This window comes from Zingiber officinale, chromosome 9A (assembly GCF_018446385.1).
Source record: "Zingiber officinale cultivar Zhangliang chromosome 9A, Zo_v1.1, whole genome shotgun sequence".
NCBI lineage: Eukaryota > Viridiplantae > Streptophyta > Magnoliopsida > Zingiberales > Zingiberaceae > Zingiber > Zingiber officinale.
In genome coordinates, this window is record NC_056002.1 from 294,562 (window position 1) to 314,834 (window position 20,273).

A 20,273-nucleotide genomic window follows, 5' to 3' on the forward strand; every position below is an offset into this window, starting at 1 on the left:
TGTTCTCGTGTATATGCCTAATGGTTAATTGAACAAAAGGGCATTCAATGATTATTATAACTAATTTATTCTGATTGTCTTATCCCACCAAAAAGTTATTTTTACTACACCTCACTTTTTAATGTTAGTCTTGCTTTAGAGAGTAACTCAGATGGTTTCTATTTATATTGTCACTTATAGAGTGATAATTGATTAGGGACAAAGAATATGTATTCTTTGAAAGCTATATCTTTGATGGTTAGGAAGATTTGTCTTGATCATTGAATTTGAATATGTTAAACTTCTAATAAACAACAAATATGTGTATTGGTTACTAATTAAGATTTTTTTGCTCTAACACTTGGTGAATTGGCTATTAGGATCCTCTTAAAGGTGGTAGGGATGAACTTCTGGAGGATATAGTTAAAGCCATTGATGATGGTGATGAAGTCGAACATGCCAATCTTGCTCTAACACCACTACCGCACCGCCTTGTTTCTGAATTCATGTTGAAGCTGGCTCATAATATAATTCCAATCTAGGAATTTATTTTCCAGTTTTATATGATAATCTCTAAACTACTTGTCACCATTGTTACCTTAATTGAATGCTATATTGATATCCAAAATATAATGACGAATTAGGAAATAGTCCATCCTTGTTTTTTTTTTTAATTTGAAAGTCTTTTTTTGTCATTTTTTTTTATGGAGTAAGAATGTTGATGAGGAATAAATAGCATTCACCTCACTGTCTTACTATGATTGTACTATTTTTTTTAAAAAAAAAGCGCTTTTGAACTTTACTATATCTTTGATCATCACAAAGTGTTGTAAATAAATTTGCCATTTTTGATGTAAAAGAGTTTGGCAAGTTTTTGCTAATTGTGTATTCTCAGCATGAAACTCCCAATAGTCTAAATTTCAATCTTTGAGAATCTATGCCAATATCGGGTTATCTCTTCCATTTTGTATTACAACAAATACTATGACAATTCATCTAGTTCATAAGAATGACTATACATAAAATTAAGTTTTTCGGATGACTAAAAAATTATCTTAAATTCATTGTTCTTTGTTTTTGGAAAAGAGTTAAACTTCATAGGTTGTGATATGATTAACATTGTCAAACTAGTCTGATTAAGAAAGACAATTGTCCACTAATTAAATTTTTTGTAGTGCAATTTTAATGCGAGTAATATCTGGCTTTATTTATGAACAAGATGTGACTTTATACACTGTAATTGTTTCCATTGTAGAACTAGATGTCTCCTCCCATCAGATTATGAGCTGAATCTGTAGATTCACTTTTCTTGTTTCAGGATGGAGTCGGTTTTGATTCTTCTATCATAAACCCTATGTTAGTTTGAACTATCTGATGATAGTTTCCTTAAAAATCATTAGTATAAAACAATCATTTGTTTATAAAACTATCAAGTTATGATTTCTCTGCTACCTTGTCTCATAAATGATACCCATCATGTTCTCTTCTCAAACTCTCAACTCAGAAACTATCATTCTCATAATCTTGATTTCTATGCAATATAATTCCTTCCACTATTTATATTGGTACATAATGGTATTGTATTATGTGTGTGTAATGAAACTAAATGATTGACGGTAGGGAGTCAATTCGGGTCGGGTCGAAGCAAGGATATTACAAAAAAATTCCACTCGAATCCGAACACAATCCAAAAACTCTAAACCCGAATCCAGATAATCCAACCAGCCTGAATAACCCAACCAACTCTATTTTTTTTTTTTTTTGCTATTTTTTTTGTAATTCTTCATTTTTATCTCAATACTTCATCATTATCATATTAATTTTTTTATTAATGTATAAAGAATCTTAATTTTTAAAACAAAATTTGATTTTAACCCGGAAAAATTCCTTATATCCTAAATTTAGATCGACTTGAACCCAATCTGATCCAAACACAACTTACAAATCCCCAACCCGAATCTAACCTAAACTCAAAAACTCATAACCCAATTTTTTTAGGGTTGACTCAGATCAGATTTGCGAATCAGGTTCATTTTTGATACCCTAATTGATGGATCTCTCCTCTTCTATTCACTTCTCTCCATTCATTCACTCAACTAATAATTTTTTTTAATCTCTTCCTTCTTCCTTCCCCTTCCCCTCTCTTCCCTTTCAATCTTCCCCTGCAAAGATCTCAAACTAACTCCTTAAAAATCAACCAAAGGCGGCACTTTTTAAAGATGGCAAGCGCCACATAGTTTAGACTTAGCAAGTATTCAAACAGAAGCATGTGCTTGTTATCATTGTCTGAGTATTCCTTTGGCAAACTTGATAAATATATATGTAGTCAAAATATTCTTGGTAGAAAATAACAAGGGTGTCTCTTTTTTAAAAATTATCAAACAAACACCCTTCTCATAATTTGATATCCGAAATACCCTTTATGTTCCACTTGAGAGCAACTTTGATCAAAGCTGCACCGCTTTATAGATACATTATTTCAAGAGGCACAAACAACTTTAACTTAAAATTATATCACTTTGGAGCACAAATGGGTATTTCGGGTATCAAACCATGAGTGAAGTGTTGTTTTGATAATTTTTTAAAGAGGTATACCCTTATAATGATATGAATAACTAGAGGCCCTTTTTAATTCTTTGCCAATATTCTTCCTATTTGGCATATATTCTTTTATATTTCATGTAACTTATTTAATCAACTGATGGCTATTGCTACCATTGATGCCTTTGGCAAGAATGGGAAAACAGAAGCTCTCTATTGTTACTCATGGAGAACATTATGATTGACAAGATTTTTGAGGCATAGCTGGATGTGCAAAAGCTGGTTGTCTATATTATACTTGTGATCTTCATTATCCAATTGCAGCAAAAGGTGATAATTCTCATCCCGAGGGTATCTCTTCAAGCTATAAGCAATTTCTAATGTACCAATATCCAAATTTACTTAAGACCATGTCCAGGTTAATCTTGTTTCTTGTGTAGCTGTGAATGTTGGATATCTCTTGTACATCTATAAATATTTCTCACGGGTTTGATACAGTATCCATTTGAAGAAAAATTACAAGATAAATTTTGTTCTTTACTGATCCAATGACTTCTTGGGATCAGGAAAAAAAATTATCGTAAAGGAAGGTTTTGCCCATCTAAATTAGAAGGAAAACGTGTCATTGAACTTGGAGCTGGTTGTGGCTTAGCTGGACTTGGTAAGTTTGTAGTACAAATTGGTATCTTTTGGGTATATTTTTCCTACAAATAGATCACTTCTAAATGGTATATACTTTAGGAATGGCATTGTTAGGGTGCAATGTAACATCAACTGACCAACCAATAATCCAGATTTATCAAATTTGTTTGTTTATTCTTTATTAAATCTTCTTGCTGAAAGGAGTTTTTCATTTGTTTTGTTTTAACTCTTTTTATTTGAGTTATACTTAGTCCTTGTCAACTTTTTCAGCTACATCCACCCTGATCATGATATTGCTTGGAATGTGACCTTATTCTTTAGTGTTTTTTTTTGTGGCACCTTGGAAACTTGCACAAAATTTACATACTTTGATCAAATGGGTGTATGACCAATTTGGTGAAATCCATGCGCTGAAATTTGGTGCTTTTCGAGCAATGTTTGCTCTTCCCCTTTCAACAGCCAAGGTTACATTAGGCTAGCCAAAAGCAAAATAATAAAATAAATAAATAAATGAATAAAAACTGTTAGTCATGATTTTTTTACAAAGGTCTTGAATTAACTAGCTAACATGTATGTTCTTATGAATTTGCCTGACCAGTTCATTTCATCAATCATCTTGGTTTTGGATTTTAGATTAAACAAGGATATTCTAATGGATTGTCCTTTCAGGAAGATGCATGCTATGAATTGACTAATTATGTTGAAAACAACTTGCTTTGTACTTTATTATTTTGAGAACTTATGTTTGTTGCTTCTAGAAGTTAGTTAAAAATTGACATTTTGCTTCTCTGGGTAAATTTAAGTTGTTTTTCTTATTACTGGATTGTTTAAGTTTCATTCCTCTTTACAGGTTCTGCATCATTTGGTTTCCTTACAATTGCGAAGCTGAACTGGGGAAACGAAGATTATATCAGAACTGTTGAACCTCCTTTTGATTTCATTCTTGGAACCGATGTGGTAAGTTCAGTTGACATTGTTCCATGCAAAATAAATTCTCTCATGAAGCATGTAGAATTAAGACTGCAATTCCAATTTCTTCCCTTTTCACTTAACAATTTTCTAAGTTATTTTTGCAGTTGAAAGTGGTTTATTAAACATGAGTTTATGATAGATTAGAGAGACTTTAACAATAAAATGAATCCAAAGTTATAGTTAGTTAATATCAGAAAAACAGTTTGAAGAACTCTGCTTGTTTAATTTAGTGATTCACCCTGTTTAGATCTGTGATTGTTCAGTCTTGTGCACGCCGCAGGGATGCTGCCAATAGAGCTAGCTTTAGTTTAGTAAGGGTTGCTTTCCTCCGTGATTTAATTAAATTTGAAGCTCTCAATTAACCTGATAGAGTATGATGATCATTTTCCAACATTATTTGGTGTATCATACGTATAATTTATGTGTTATACTTGATAATTTTAGATACTTCTTAGGTTAATGACTTAGTTTATGCTAAACTCATGTTGTTAGTTTAACTAGTTATACTCGAATTGTACTGAAAACATGTCTTTTACATATGTTCAACCACCTTAACCCCCTAACTATTGACATCATTAATTGATTGGATGCAAAGGTACTCATTTTTTAAATTTACTTGACACAAGTGACGTGGTGTACACATCGTATGTTTTTGGCACATTATTATTTTGTTAGGTTAATTAACAAGGTGAAATGATATTAGCTTAAAACTCTAAAGGGTATTTTGATGATTTTGAAACTCGTGTCATCAGTCGTATAATTCTTGGTCGGTCATAGGCAAGGTGATCCCCCAGATCTGAGATGTAAGATGTAGCCTAGACTAGTTCCTGACCTACGCTCGATTGATCGGGTTTTCCCAGCTCAAGCTTTGTAGATGGTCATGTTGCCTTTGCTAAGAGAACACCCGACCGACTCTTCAACGATCACATCGTGAAAAAGGAGTCTCTCGCTATAACTCATCCCCTTCATCAAGGCTCAATTTTGATGGTGCCTCTGAGCAGTCCTCCCGAGCTGATTGTATCTGAACCTAGGCGAGACTGGAAGTACTAAGCGATAACAATGTCAGGGAATTGTAACATCCTATCAAAGAATAGCTGTCATACGTTTGGAAATATTCCAGTGGTTTGCTATTGCCTGAGAGTGGAATCTTCCTTCTACTAATAGGAGGTCGCGTATATCCTCTCTCACCCGATAGGCCTTGACATCCGACATTCTCTGACAACGGTTAGGCTATGAAAGTATGCATCGTCATATAAAATGGGAGGTCCTCTTCCTTGGTCAGGTACACACACATACGCACTCGTCTTCAACAGTTCTTTTTCCATCGTATACTGTTTTTCCAGGAAAAAAGAACCTGACTTGAGCGTCGGAGGACCTGTGCCGAGGACTTTTCTCTGGTTTCTGGTCTCTAAGGCTCCGGGTGTTTGTCTGAGTGTGTGCAGAGTTCAAGTACCATCAGTCCTCATACTATAGATCAGAAAGTTCCACGTGAAGATTCTCTTTTCGAACATACATACACAGAGTGTGCCAGAATCGCTCCTCCGTCAACACTAACATTATCTTCGTCAATCTTTGTCTGATTTAAATTAAGGACAGGATAAGGGGATTTGTGATGTAAATCTGTTTTTATTAGCTTGTACCTTTATGGACATGCATAATTATTCATCAAAATTTAATATGCAAGGCAATCTGTTTGCTCCACATCTTTCTGTGTTTAATCTTCTGAGATGGATATGTATTTTTTTAATTGAATTTCTGAATTAGGGATGTTTAAACAAATTAAATTCTCAAATTATTAAATTTTAATGTACATTGAATATTCACCATCGATATTAATAATAGATTTATCTTATTATTTAAAAATTAGTTTACTTTTTAAATTAAATTTGATTTACAACTTATCAATAGAACACAATGTTTTTTCATGTTCTATCGAATTAAATCGAAATTTTATTTCAATTTGTTTAAAGTTTTCTATTTGTACCAGTGCAGTAGGATTTACTAATATTGTCGAAATATTCTCCTAATTTATTTTTATGTTCGAGTATAAGAAATCCAAATCTCGATCTGTTTTTAATTTGTATTATTTAATTGATTAAAACTTTATTTTCTATTGCTTATTACCGTCGGGTGTCGTGGTGTAGTAGGTTATCACGTCAGTCTAACACACTGAAGGTCTCCGGTTCGAATCCGGGCGACGCCATGCTTTATCAAATTTTTTTCAAAGATGCTCCAAGCAATTCCGGCCCAACTACAGCCTCATATGATCCATTTTTAGGGTCGGGTTCAATTTTGAATTGCATGGCTCACGGACATTCAGCTTAGTTAATTTGCAATTATAAAAGTAGATAAATCCTAACCGTTCATCCTCTGCACGACGATCAGACGGGCACACGAATCTTAAATGGGCAGCTCAGCGTTACTTGTGTGAGGCCTCCGCTCCGTGGCTCTTTGCTTGAAACCAAACATGGCCACCGCCTCCTTGCTGCTTCATTCCAATCTCCTAGCTCGATGGTTCGTTTATCGATCCACAATTTCCTTTTCCTTCCATTATTTGTTCTGGTTGTTCCATGCGGATAAGAATTCGTCTTGCTCTGTTTTGGATCGCGTTCATCGTAAAATTTACGACGAGCTCTCCGTGCTGCGTCTCACATGGAGAGCACCCGAATCCACATGCTTTAACGTTAACAGATGAATAATAGAATTGCGCTTTAGTGTTGGTACAAAATCGTTTTAATCATGAAGGGAAACCTCAATCAATGGCATTACTTCTTTTATTGTTTTGAGAACAAAAAAATAAAAAATAAAAACCATCTGGTTGTCTTAGTCTGTGACAGAGGCAGGAGCTAAACTTGTGCCTGTGGCTGTAGCTTTTCTCTGCTTTCATCTTTTATTGTGCTATGCCACTTCATTGACGGACCATAATATCTATCAAGAGCTGTGTCATCTCAGAATACGGTTCCTAGACCAGCAGCGAAGATTGGTGTTGCCGTTAACTGTTTTCTTTGTATTCGTATGTTATTTCACACTAGTTCCTGGGAGGGAGACGCTTATATTAGATGATAATTTACTAAATTGAGTTTCTGACCATTTGCTAATAGTCTGTGATGGGACTTTGGGAATAATTGTAAGTTTAACATATATCTTCATCATATAGTATATGTATATATAAATTAAGTTATTATTGTATATCCATTAACGTCTAAGATTTTAAATTAAATGATTTTTACAATACTTAAAAATATAATGATAACCTTCAAATTTTAAGAAACTAAAATCCTTTAGACAATTGTGTTTCTCCCTCTTGATCTCTCTATTTTCCTTATTTCTTTGATAGAGCAAAGGTCTACATATAGAGTAGAGGGATATCAAAGGTCTACATATAGAGTAGAGGGAGAACCATTGTGTGACTTTTTATCTACACATTTCATCAATATGTACGTTCAATTATCTTTTAATTCCATTCATTCATTCTCACATAAATTTGAAAATGATTTTTCATCTTTCTATACATTCATTTACATGAATATGAAGAGAATTGTCTCTTCATAGACCAATATGAATTAGCCATTAATTATAATTGTAACTCTTTAATAAAATCAAAGAACATAAATCATCATACATGTGTGTCATTCATAATAAATAAAATATGATTTCTAACAATAATAAGTTAGTTATCATATGATAGATTTATAGAATTAGACAAAAGTCGGATTTGGGTAAAGGCGAAGAATTATCTTCACATATAATGACTCGCTTTAATTTTTTTTAAATTTATTTTCTCCTAATAATGAGTCAATCATGGAGAATCGCTAAAATAACAGATTTTATAACTTACGAAAGTGATAGGAATTGACGTTGTCGCACTAAACAGAGTGAACACAGACAAATTCTCAAGCGGCACGAAGATCACTGCATCCAGCTCCGACCAAACATCAAGGAATGAAATTGTTACATTAGATGATGTTTGTTGCCTAACCAACCCAGACTATCCATCATGACTCAATGTGAGTCTATCTATAAGAGTATTATCATATGAAATCTTATAAATGAAATTTGATACATCCGAGCATATCTTCTCCTCTTAGTCATCTGCACTAATATCTAATAGTATCCATAATTTACTTCCTCTGTATTAACTTATGGGCAGATTTACAAGGGCAGTGAGACAAACAAATTATCTTTTATCACAGATTTAGTCAATCCATACCTCCCAAGTATAAACAAGTTGATTATCCTCCCAAGTATAAACAAGTTGATTATCACATTACTCCATCCGTGGGTTAGTTGTGAGATCAGGATAACAAATTTCACTTTTTGTTAAAAAAAAAAACTAGATTAATAAGATCCAATAAATTTGGTCAAAATGATCAATCCACCCGATTTGACCAATTCATCGAATCCATCTATATTCCTCAATCTCCCTAGCCCAACCTTTTCACTTCCCCCATCGCAATTATTGCAACTTTATATTTAATTAATAACTAATATTATTAATTATTTTAAATTTCTTAGAATAACAATTCCTCTCAAACCATTCATTCATTCATTCAAATGTTATAAACTATTCTCATTCCCCTATACCGTATTAAACTCATCCATAAAGAAAGGCATCGGCACGGAATGATTAGAAAAATAGCATTTCCAATTAAAAAACACAATAAACAATAATCCCTAACCATTACTTTTTTTTTTTATTAAGAGTCGAACCAGTATTTAGCATTTGCTCATGCATCAACAAATCAGGATTAGTTAGAACTCTGGTCCAGTTTCTAGAACTTGAGACTTTTCCGATGTAAACTCACATTTTTCTGGCCTAAATCCCGTAACTTACATAACAAATATCTACAGGAAACAAGCAAATCTTTGCGTTAACCAGAATAAAGCAGTTAGTCATTACGTAAATGCCTTTTCCATTACAAGAGCATCAAGATAGAGACTCGAGATGAAATTAAGTAGCCGTGATTAAGGATTTGCAGTACTTGAGTTTAAGCAGCAGTGACTAAGAAGGTGCCACTTGTTTTGCAGATACATATACTTCTGCAGTGAGAATAGGCAGATTCAACCTCTGGCAACTTCATATGCTCCGAGCAACCCTCTCCATCAAGTCACGTGGCCAATTGCTATTCATATTGTTCGCTACCAGGTTGGCAATCTGCATCATAGAGGAAACAGGTTACGGACCATAATGGGTTGGTGCTGAGGCTACAAAAACTGGCAATGGAATTACGAGCTGATCCTTTTGAAGGTCCAAAATAATGAATTGGTTAATCAAAATAAGATAGGCGAGGAAATGAGAGAATTTTCCTCATTGCAGCATCTGAAAATATAAATAATCTAATTTTTCTATGTTTTTTCTGCAAACTGCCACCTAGCAATGAAGGAGTAAAGATAAGTCTTCTACACAAAAAGGTGTAGATAACAAAACACAAAACTCTAATTTGGTTATGTTGTTCCACTCATAACACTTTAGCTAATAATATAACTGACAGTGTTTAATAGCGACATGAAATTATGAAGAAAAAAATGTCATAAAGATGAAACTCTGTATTTTGAGGAAGAAATAAAACACACTGTACTAACCTTAGACTTTAAAGTGCGTAATGTTCCATCAGAATCTCTAACATTTTCCAGACAAACAAGAGTGATTTTGAGGATATCTGGCACACATGCTTGTACGTAGGGAGACAAACTACGGATATCGTATGAAACATCAGGTACCAGAGGATTTAACGGGAGGAATGGGATTTTGACAATTTCCTGCAAAGCATCCACATGCTGGCCAGCTCTCGCTAGCTTATGCACTTGTAGAATAGCTTCAAGCTCCCGTAACACAGTTTGCTGTTCAGAAACAGGTTCCCTTTCTTGAAGGCTTCAAAACAAGATTAGTAAAGTTAGCTGTTTGCTGGTAAAAGAGAAAATCAATAAATAAAATAATGAAACATTACACAAATACAATTGCAAATAGAAGCACTGCCCCGTTAATCAAGTCTGCAACAATTTATATATGTCTAACCTGGCATCAGAAGAAATCCTGTAGCTCTCTAATATATCATTGCCTGAATGAATCAGACTGGCAGCTTGACTATCACCATCTAACTTTCCTCGTGAAATGGCACAGATTGCATCTGAGAGACACTTGTTAACTGTTTCCAATGCTACAGCAAATGCTCCAACTCGCTTGTGTATTTCTATAGACTGAATATTAAGAGAGTTATTCAAACGAAATTTTCAAAGCTATCATACAGAATATTGCAACAACTGCCTAAACTTTGACATGGATTTTCTGCCCAGTCATCTTAGGATTTTAATATATATGAAAAACAAATTTTGGTCGATGTTTATGCATTTTCCAATATATTTCCGAACCAAACAATTTACCTGCAAGGTGAAAATTTTGCTCTTCAGATAAAATTGAGAGTCATGCCAATACCTTACAAAACGGTGGATCAGATTCGTCAACCAATTAAAGGCAGTAAAATTAGTCTGACTGGAATTTGGACCAAGAATCTTTTATTTTTTTCCCAATAACAAGTGTCCAAAACTAGGAATGCTCCGGCCGATTAATATTGTAACCAACTTCCGGTTCATGTTAAGTTACATGTATCCATATATCAAAGTCATAACAGCACTCTCAAATCAGTAAAAACTGAGAACCAATTATTTCATAACTGTCGCTGTCATTTTATACATGCAAATAAAATAGAGGTTGAAATCAAATACTTTAACAAGAAAAAAGGGATATTTATTACTTGAGTTATTACAAAAGCAAATACAAACTATAATAGTTCAAATCAGAACATCTAGGATGGGTATTACTAGACATTTTGCTTATACATATCTTTGCTAGTAGACCAAAACCATAGCAACAGACTCCTAATTGATATTAAGCCATGTTTTCTAACGCAATTATGACACACAGCAAGTGGCACACCTTTATTCTGCCTTTTGGTGAAATATTGCATTTTCTGTGTCAGCTTATTAACAGCTACATTTGGTTTAAGTTAAAAAAGGTTGTGACACCAGAATCTAATGTTAATTTAATGTTTGATTGTGTTTTTTGAAATGTAAAAGGCTAGCCAATAAATTTAAAATGCATTAACAGGAAAGACAATAAGTTCAAAATGCATTAAGAACGGAACAAATATGCAGCAAAATTTGATAGTAAAATTTGCTAACTGATTGAACTCTAGCACAAGAAGATAAAGTTATGCAAGGGTTAAGAGGACATACTTTATCATGGAGTCCAGATTCTTGGCATTGGCGAGCAGCTTCAAGTAAAAACTGTTTTCGGCTATTCTGATCCATCATATATTTACTAAGTGAACCTTCCTCCCCAGTGCCTCTTGGACCAAGTAAAAGAGAAACGCCACCATCTTTTAGCAATATCTCTGTAAGTAGCTGTGACAACATCTTATTTTGCTGCCGTTGCTGGTCGTTACTACCCTGTGCACGCCATGACACTTCTCCACCACCCATAGCAGCAGCTGCTTGAGCATAATATTCTAGAGCTAATTCAAGATTACCTTGGCGCAAATACACTGAACCATATTGTTTAATTATGCTTGCAACTTCAGCACAAGCATCCATAATTCCTCTCTTGCTGAAAGCTCCAATCCCATCCGAAAGAACTCCATGATCTGCTAAAGCTATTGATATATGCACAGAATCCACATTGTATCCCTCCTCTCCTACTTCTTTAGACAAATATACAACTGCCGGAAGCAACTGAATACTCAAAAGTAAAACATATGGATAAACCAAAGGGTCTTTCCCATTTTTTGTATAGTATGATGGCTCAAATTTATTCAAATAACTTTGAAGATCATCTAGGCTATATGGCACCAAGCCTTCACTTAGAACTATGGAAGAGGATCCACCAGAGAAGTCCCTTACTGCTGATAATTTGAACCACAAGAAATCTTCTATAGTATTGAAAAGATTTGGCATATCTCTAAGCAACCTGTCTATCTGGCGTCGATTGCCAGAAATCATTGCATATAGTAACAATTTCTTCCTGTCATAACCAGGCCGCCCTGCTCGATCACCCATTCTTAACAATTTTTCACACTCTTCGGAAGCAGCAGAAGCAGTATCTGGTGAAATTGAACCACTAGAAGCAATCCACTCAGCAAGCTGCCAACTAAATAGCATTAGCAAATCAATCAGAGAAGAATAAATAATCAACACCAAGGCAATGTTTTCTACAGTGGGGAGAAACAGTAGAGAGGGATTTAGTAAAGGAAATGAGAAGGGATTGGGAAAGTTCACTGTTTCCTTTGAGGAAAATAAAGAGAGGGATAGAAGTTTGAAAGGAAACACAGACAGCTGAATCCATGATGTCTTAAGGAAATTTTAGTATTATCAATTTGTTCCATTTCAGTCTCTTTAGCACCCTCTGGGGCGAATCAAATTGATGAAACCAAAATACCCTTTAACTTACATTGTTATAAATATACCGGTCTGTTTACAAGGCACTCTATGTTCACATGATCCCTCAACAAGGTCAGCAACGATCACACTGACAATCAGTAACAGAAGAAACAAGGGTAAATCGATACAGTGGATGGTTTCTTCTTTGTCCATAAGTATGTATAGAGACAAAGGTGTTATGTTTTAAAATACTTGTTTCTTTAGAAGGGTGGATTTGTAATAAATTGTTCTGTCTTGCTTGTTAATCTCTTCACAAAATAGTGCTTAATGAAATTATCATATTTTTCTTTCAGCTCAAGGAAATCAAAAGAGACTAGTTCATTATTTCTCTCCCTTAACATTTCAATCCTCGATCTCCTCTAAAGGAGCAATGTTTTTAAAACTAAACCAAGCAAGGAACTAAAGGTCCTGCTGTTTTCTGGTTGAATTGACCCAATCTGGTTGAACCAGGTGACTTTCACTAATAAAACCAAATCAGTTAGACTTCCAGTTCCCAGCTTGACTAATTAAACTTATCAGTTCCATCTGCATTCAAAAACACCACTTTTGATCATTGAAAGGGAGTGCAACCTAAGAAATAGGTACCTGAGGAGCAAAATGGTGGGCAGCACGTGACAATTCAGCAACTTTCTTTGCTTCGTTGTAGTAGCCTGTTCTTAGACAATAATAAATCTGCATAAGACAAACAAGACAAATAATACCTAGTTAATACAAATACAATATAAAGTATACTTATATTTTCCTCGTCTACAGTGTGTAGCTAAAGCAAATTGGCAACAAAAATATAACTACCAGTCATGAATGATAAAAATTGGAATGTGGTCATTATAACTCAAGGAAAGCAACTACTAGTGCTAATACTCAACCACATTTATTAATTTAATAGTTGAAATTGAATTCATTATCATTTATGTAACCATTGATACAATTCTAATGAATACAAGACAACCAACAAGAATTATCGGAGAGCAATTTACCCACCAAATGATCATGTGTTGTATAAAGAGTATGAAAATACTTTTGTGTTACTTTTCATTAATGTTTGCATACTAAAACTCTGTAAAGGTCAATTTGTCATCTAGATGCAGCAGTGGCATCCACACTTCAAGAAATCTATTCATAGGACTAATATCCTAGAAAGTTATACTAGGAATGATAAATATCATATCATTCTCAGAAAAAAAGTGGAGTATTTACATTATAACATTTAAAATTTCATAATCAATATATTATACAAAAGTGCCCATGATTGAAACAAATTTTCTTTCGGAATCATAGGTGATGAATCTCAGAAAACCCACCTATTCTATGGGTTCTGTCATAATTATTTTCAGGAAATTAGACCATGGTGCAGGAATAACCATAAATACAAGATTTTAGTATTTAGTGCCATTCCAGCAACACAGGAATCAAGAATCTGTAAGCAAACATAAATTGAGTTTGGGGTGCTTTCTCAAAGTGCTTTGAAAGCCAAAGCACTTTAGGAGTTAATTATAGTGTTTGATAAACTCATGTTCAAAATGTTTTTACCTGAGCCGTAGAGAGTGCTTCCTGAAGCTATAGTAATATTTAAAAACAGTAATCACATAAGATATTATATTATGTATCCACAAAATGAGATGTAAATTTAATTATTTCTTTATACTTTCAATTAATAAAATGCTGTATTCTTATTATGTTATCATTGTTTTGCTTACAGTGAAAAGTGCTTTCTAAATTACATTACCAAACACTATAAACTATAAAGCTTAACAAAGCAATTTTCAGGTATGGATTACTGAACAGCAAATTTCACAGAATGCACTTTAGCAAAAAAGTGCATTTTCTAAATGTTCTTTTAAAATGAAAATGCAATGTCAAACCCAGTCATAGGATGAGTGGATTCAATTGAAACCATTGATTCATGCTAATTCCCATTCCATACCATCTATATCACACCTCAACATTCTTGCTAGGCATTAAATAACAGACTCATCATCAGCAAAAAAATCTTTGAAAATGTACAAAGGGTTGCCTAGTTAATGCAAATTCTAAAATGCAAAAGAAATTACCTGTTGCCAGGTTGTGTCAACTGGGGGCTGCCTAGACTTATCCCCTGCATCAAAATCTAGCACACCATGATCTCTAAGTCGCACCTGTCAATAGGCACATAAAACCACTATAAAGGCACCATGCGCATTGATGCCATGGAGAACAGCAAGAAAAATGAATTAACAATTTAACGAACCCGTAGAAATGCCTGGATCTTTTCCAGGTTGCCAACAGCTCCACCTAGAGCAGCCTAAACCCAAAAAGCAGAAAAAACATGCTAGTCATATTGATAAAAGAAAATACACCGAATAGAGCATAATCAAACAAATAAAAGCAATATTGGACACTCATTCTCAAGATACTATTGGAAATTAAAAAAACAAGAAATAAGTATCCTAGTACAAGAAAACAGTAAATGATTTTCATGTTTGCATTTGGAAACCTATGTCATTTATTATGGGAAACATTTCTAGTTTATTAATATTGAACTGACAAAAATTAGAAAATAATACACTTATAAAGAAAAGGAATTTTTATGCTTATATTAGGATATTTGAATTGCCACTATGGCAATCTCATCACTGCCATAAGCACCATGTCCGTTAGTCAGACTCGCATAAACAAAACCCCCGTTAAGAGCATTACAGCAGCAATTGTTCGATCAACAATATTGTTGAGATATTTAAAATTGGGACAAGGATAACCTAAAGCCTTGTAGATTAGGTAACAAAACAAGAGAATTAACTGCATGGTAAGGTTCCTTCAAAAGATCATCCAAAATAATTTCTTGAGGCGGACAAATACAAGTCAAAACTACAGTCCAAACTATGTGAAGAATGAAATTTCAACTGACCCAAAAAAAACAACAAATCAAGATGCCTTGCAATGCATAGAAAATTCTAAATAACACATAATTATTACTTGTACGTTCTCAAAAACTGAGCTGTAAGTCTACCCAAAATGGTATATCCTGTCAACAATAACCACTCACGGAAGAATGATACCTGTGCAGGATGGGCTTTTATGGTATCAAGGATATATTTCTCATGGCCCCATTCAAGATGGTGCCTTGCACCTGTTATGAGAATCATTTTCCTTGACAATTTATGTTGATAATTTAAATATTCACCCACTAATGCCTGCATGAAATACCATCAAGAAAATTATTGAAGGATTTGTATAACATTTCCATGATAAAAAGAAACCAGATTACAATAATTGATTGTTAGTCACTACTAGCACAGATGAATACCATTAGCAATCTCCAGTAACTAAAAAGCATACCTGGGTGAGGTGCCATATTTTCTGCAAGGTAACTGACTTACTACCAGAAAAATCGAGGTTCAAATTCTCATAAGCTGTCTTGAAAGCTGTAGCGGGCTAGCCAAAATATGAAATCAATTAATGCGGTGAAACAAAATCATGCAAAAATTAAGATAGACTTTGTCATGCAGCGAGATAATTTAGTCAAAATGGCATAGGAATTGAGGAGTTACTAAATCTATTATGTCCAATGATAAAACTCAAAACTACTCTTAGATAATTTCTACTAGAGACAAAATAAAAAGTGTTCTACTGGAAAACATTATCTTACTTTAAAAGGTAATCCACGTGCCCTGGCCTCATTTAGATTACTCACTATCTCAGCATATACTGTAGCTTTCTTATCGATTATTGGCTTATTAGTTAGAGCCACAACTTCCATGACTGATGGGCCCTTGGGAACATTAGGACTGGATATTTGAGATGGCATCTGAACATTCCGAACAAGCCCACCACTTAAAGCACCACTGTTTCCCCTTGGCAATGTAGAGAGTCGGCTTAAGCTTTGCAAAAATTCTCTCTTTTCCTTTTGCCAGTCCTCCTATAGAATACTAAACTTAATCAAGACAGAAGAGACTTAAAGAGAGGGAAAATGGCGTTGAGCATTGATCATATATGAGTATCAATGTTAAGGTAAACAAAATAAAATGACAGATACATAGGCATGCATAATCTTGCAAAGGAAACACTAAAAGTCATGGACATATCTATAAAAAACACATATTATAAAGACATGAATCTAACTTCTAAGTGTCATGAAATGAATCATGATACCCCAAGGAGAATAAAAGAATTTCAACACGTCTCTGATTTAATCTAACACTAACGACAATAATGTTGACATGGAATGTCAAGAGGCCATAGCTTTTTCTGTATTGTATTAATGTGACAATAGAGTTATGCACACACAAGTAGAGCACAATGATCCAAAAGTTAAATATCATCAATAATGTTGTCAGCAGGGACTGAATTTGCAAGTAACAGATATCAAACTTGATGTCCCTACATCAACTTGTGAGGATCTTGGTATCACATTCTTTTACCATGTCTATTGATCCAGTAGATAAATTAGTGCATGCATCATTCTATGTTATCCATTACAAGTACATATCTAGAATGGGTATAATGACATAGCACATGGCATGCATCCTTGGTGCTTGCTGCATACAGAGATGGTGCTAATATGACAGAGACAGAAGTATTGCATCTCAAAAATTAATAGAATGATGCACACCTCTAAGACTCGCATCATGTGTTCATTGAAGCTTCTCAAATTGTCCTTTTGAGCTTCTTGGATGGATGAAACCATTGCCATTTCATGAACCTGTCAAAAGGGGAATCAAATCACCCCTTAATTAACTCCACAGTGCATATATCATCATTCATCAGTGAGAAAATATTAGCTGTTATATTTCAAGAGAAATGCAACAACCAGGATGCTCGTAAATAGGCAAATGTAAAACTAAGAATTGGACGCTTAGGTCCAGAAAATTGATAATAAAAAAAAAACAGGAAGTGACAATTGAGAAAATTAACAGAAAATATGAACCTGCAGAGCTGTGAAAATCCTAATCCATCAATTCAAAGAGGCCACAAGTATTTAGAAAAATGAGTTCTTCAATTTTCTTGCTAAGAAGAGGAAAACTATTATGAAGCATGTTTGACAAGAGCTTCTCAAGATAATGGTTGATGTAGAACTCAAAATGAATGAAATGTTTCACATTTTTTGAAATCGTAACTCAAAAGGATGTGAATATCCACAATGAAAATTTCAAGCAATTTTTTTCATAGAAGAAACTTAGGATGTGATTTTTTCTTCAAGAAAAAATACCAGTTTGCGACAAAGGAAAACCAATCGTGAGAATATGTTAGGTAGGAATATCTCAAGAAATGGATGATATCGAAATCAAATAAAATGAATTTTTCTTATTTTTTAGAATAGCTGGTCATTCACTATGTATTTTTATTTCATATAGAATTTGAAAAGACAAAACAGTCTTGTTATTTTAATTTTCTTTTCAATTTTCAGATTCTTTCAGAAAATGTTAAAAATTGAAAGCAAAATTCACAAGCAAACAAATCCTGTGCTTCTGAAAGTAAATGTGATAATCATCGACCAAACAAGTAGCATAACCAATCTAGTTTGCATTTGACAAGATATTAAGAACATTGTAGAAAGAAACAATCATACAGCAAATGGGTGAAGAGGACAACTGAATAAGGATGAACAATTATCCATATTTCCTAAGAAGTGTACAGGAATTAACTATATTGCACCATGATTGGTAATGCATAAAAATGCTTGTGTGGAATGAAGTTCAGATCTGAAAGGCATCCTCAACCCTCAAACAATAATGATTTAGTACTCAATCTATAGCACCCTGCACCTATGATTTCAAGGTGGGGCACTGAAAATCAAGCTCGTTCAACTCTCTGCTTGGTGCAAGCTATGTTGTACTTTTATGGAGTTTTCTTAGAGGCTATCCATTAGGTTTCACATGAAATATGTGTGACATCATATAGAGCAATACAGCACATTAAGAAGAATATTCTAGCTTAGCCTTCAATTACACTCTCTCGTGAGTACAACTGATCAACTAACTCAAATTTTAAAAAAAAAAAAAAACAAGATAACAGATTATGAACAAAGAGCAGTGCAGAGCAGGAGCTAACAAGAGAGAAAAGATGAAGGAAAAAAAAGGAGGAGAAGAAAAAGAAGAAGAAGAGGTACCTGCTGCAAATACTCCTCGACATTTGTCGCCTCAGAAGGAAAGACATCCTCAAATGTTGTCTGGAAAGATAAAAATAGTATAAACAAAGAGTTCCTCAGCAGTTCGTCATTATATATCAAGTGGATTGAAGCTGCAGTAATATGTGAAAGACCTCTATGCCTTGGTATCTGAATTAACTTAAATGAAATAGAAATAGAAATTGAACCACTCATTGTTGTAAGGAAGTGATCCATTTACAGTATAGCTGTTTATTTTTCAATTTTCTAACCGCATTGCTCATGGACACTAACTGCTGTGCACTGAAGTTTAATATACATATTGGTAATAGGCGAAGGCACTAATCGGTCTAATGATGATCTCGTAAAAATTCAAATCCTTTTCTGCATGTATTAATTTGTTGTTTTCTCTTTCAGCACATCATGCATGAAGACATTCATATGCACCAAAAGTTCTTTATGGGATTGTTGGTTTCGGAAAGTTTGTTAGGAAGTAGATGAGATGTTGATCAACTAATTATTATTCATGCAGTCAAAAAACTGAGTTTCTATCCAGTTCCATTTTTGTCTAAAGTGAAGCGATGGGCAAACCATATAGCTCGCGTGAATAACAAACCCTCTATCAGCCGGCAACAAAAATTTTAACAAAAAGTGAAAATGCCAAACCATTGGATACCATCCACCTTCAGCTCGAAAGACTTCAGATCCCTAGCCAACCGTTCTGCATCTATCCCTTCCCGGGCAAGTAACCTGCTCAAGGACGGTACCACAAAAGTTTCGGAACCTAAAATTGTCAGAATTCAGGAGTTAAATTCCCGGAAGCGGAACACGGAAAGAGTCATTGCCTGGTGGCCGAGATGGACTGAGAGGGGGCTTCCGCGCGGAGGGTCTTTGATTTCAGCTTCTTGGAAAGCGACTCCAATTGATCGAGGTTCCGCTGCAAATAAGATCCAGTAAACAGCCAAACGATTCAGATGGTCGGAGGAGTGTGCTTATGCGTGTGGGTGAGTCGGAAGATGGGGTACCTGGAGAGGGGGGAAATGGGACGAAGGGCCGGCATGCTCCAACAACTTGGTGGAAGAGTGGAGGAGCTCCGTCCACCCGCTCATCTCCTGATCATTCGCCATTTCTTCTTCCTCCTCGTCGGAACCCTAATCTTGAGGGTTTCGGTTCGAAGCGCCGGGGTTTTAACGTACCGACACGCACTAGAAACGTGCTTTTCGATTCCCAAATTTACCCCTATAATTATATTTCAAATTGACCCAGAACTTTCATTTATTTAATTTGACAACTCCTGCTACACAAAAACCGTTGTATTTTGTACATGAAATACAAGATATTTTACATGTTTTCAAACTGACCCAGATCTAAAGAGCGTTTGATAAGTTTTATATACAATTGGACAGTAAGTTTTTTTTATGTTTGTTATTTTATAAATAATATGTGAAAAATATCAATGAAAAAAAGACAAAAGGAATAGAAAAGAAGTTTTTATTATGAATAGGATTTTAGTTTAATATGAAAAATTTTAACACGGTTGATTTATATTTATTCATATATATCTTAATGATGTAAATAAATGTATAAGGAAAATTTTTTTCATGCATGGGTACACAGAAATGCA

At 34.3% G+C, this 20,273-nt stretch overlaps 1 protein-coding gene and 1 non-coding gene across 4 annotated transcripts; one reads left to right on the forward strand and one right to left on the reverse strand.

Moving 5' to 3' along the window:
* The first annotated feature begins 6,263 nt into the window (after positions 1-6,263).
* TRNAV-AAC lies at positions 6,264-6,337 on the forward strand. Its single transcript has one exon. It is a non-coding gene; the product is annotated as a tRNA-Val (tRNA).
* A 2,527-nt stretch (positions 6,338-8,864) lies between these two features.
* On the reverse strand, positions 8,865-19,836 carry LOC122018983 (nuclear pore complex protein NUP93A-like). Of its 3 annotated transcripts, XM_042576485.1 has the most exons (15): positions 19,675-19,836; positions 19,495-19,586; positions 19,333-19,399; positions 18,653-18,712; positions 17,156-17,245; positions 16,193-16,462; positions 15,883-15,978; positions 15,603-15,737; positions 14,795-14,848; positions 14,619-14,702; positions 13,153-13,239; positions 11,368-12,270; positions 10,151-10,332; positions 9,718-10,006; positions 8,865-9,289 (listed from the first exon to the last, which is right to left on the reverse strand). In XM_042576485.1, the coding sequence occupies exons 1-15, from the start codon at positions 19,774-19,776 to the stop codon at positions 9,212-9,214; spliced, it is 2,589 nt and encodes an 862-aa protein (XP_042432419.1). In that variant the 5' UTR covers positions 19,777-19,836; the 3' UTR covers positions 8,865-9,211. The 3 variants fall into 3 exon arrangements, with proteins under 3 accessions (XP_042432419.1, XP_042432422.1, XP_042432420.1); XM_042576488.1 differs by lacking the exon at positions 19,675-19,836 and having other exon boundaries at positions 19,326-19,399; positions 19,495-19,529; XM_042576486.1 differs by lacking the exon at positions 19,675-19,836 and having other exon boundaries at positions 19,316-19,399; positions 19,495-19,526.
* Between the last annotated feature and the right edge of the window lie 437 nt (positions 19,837-20,273).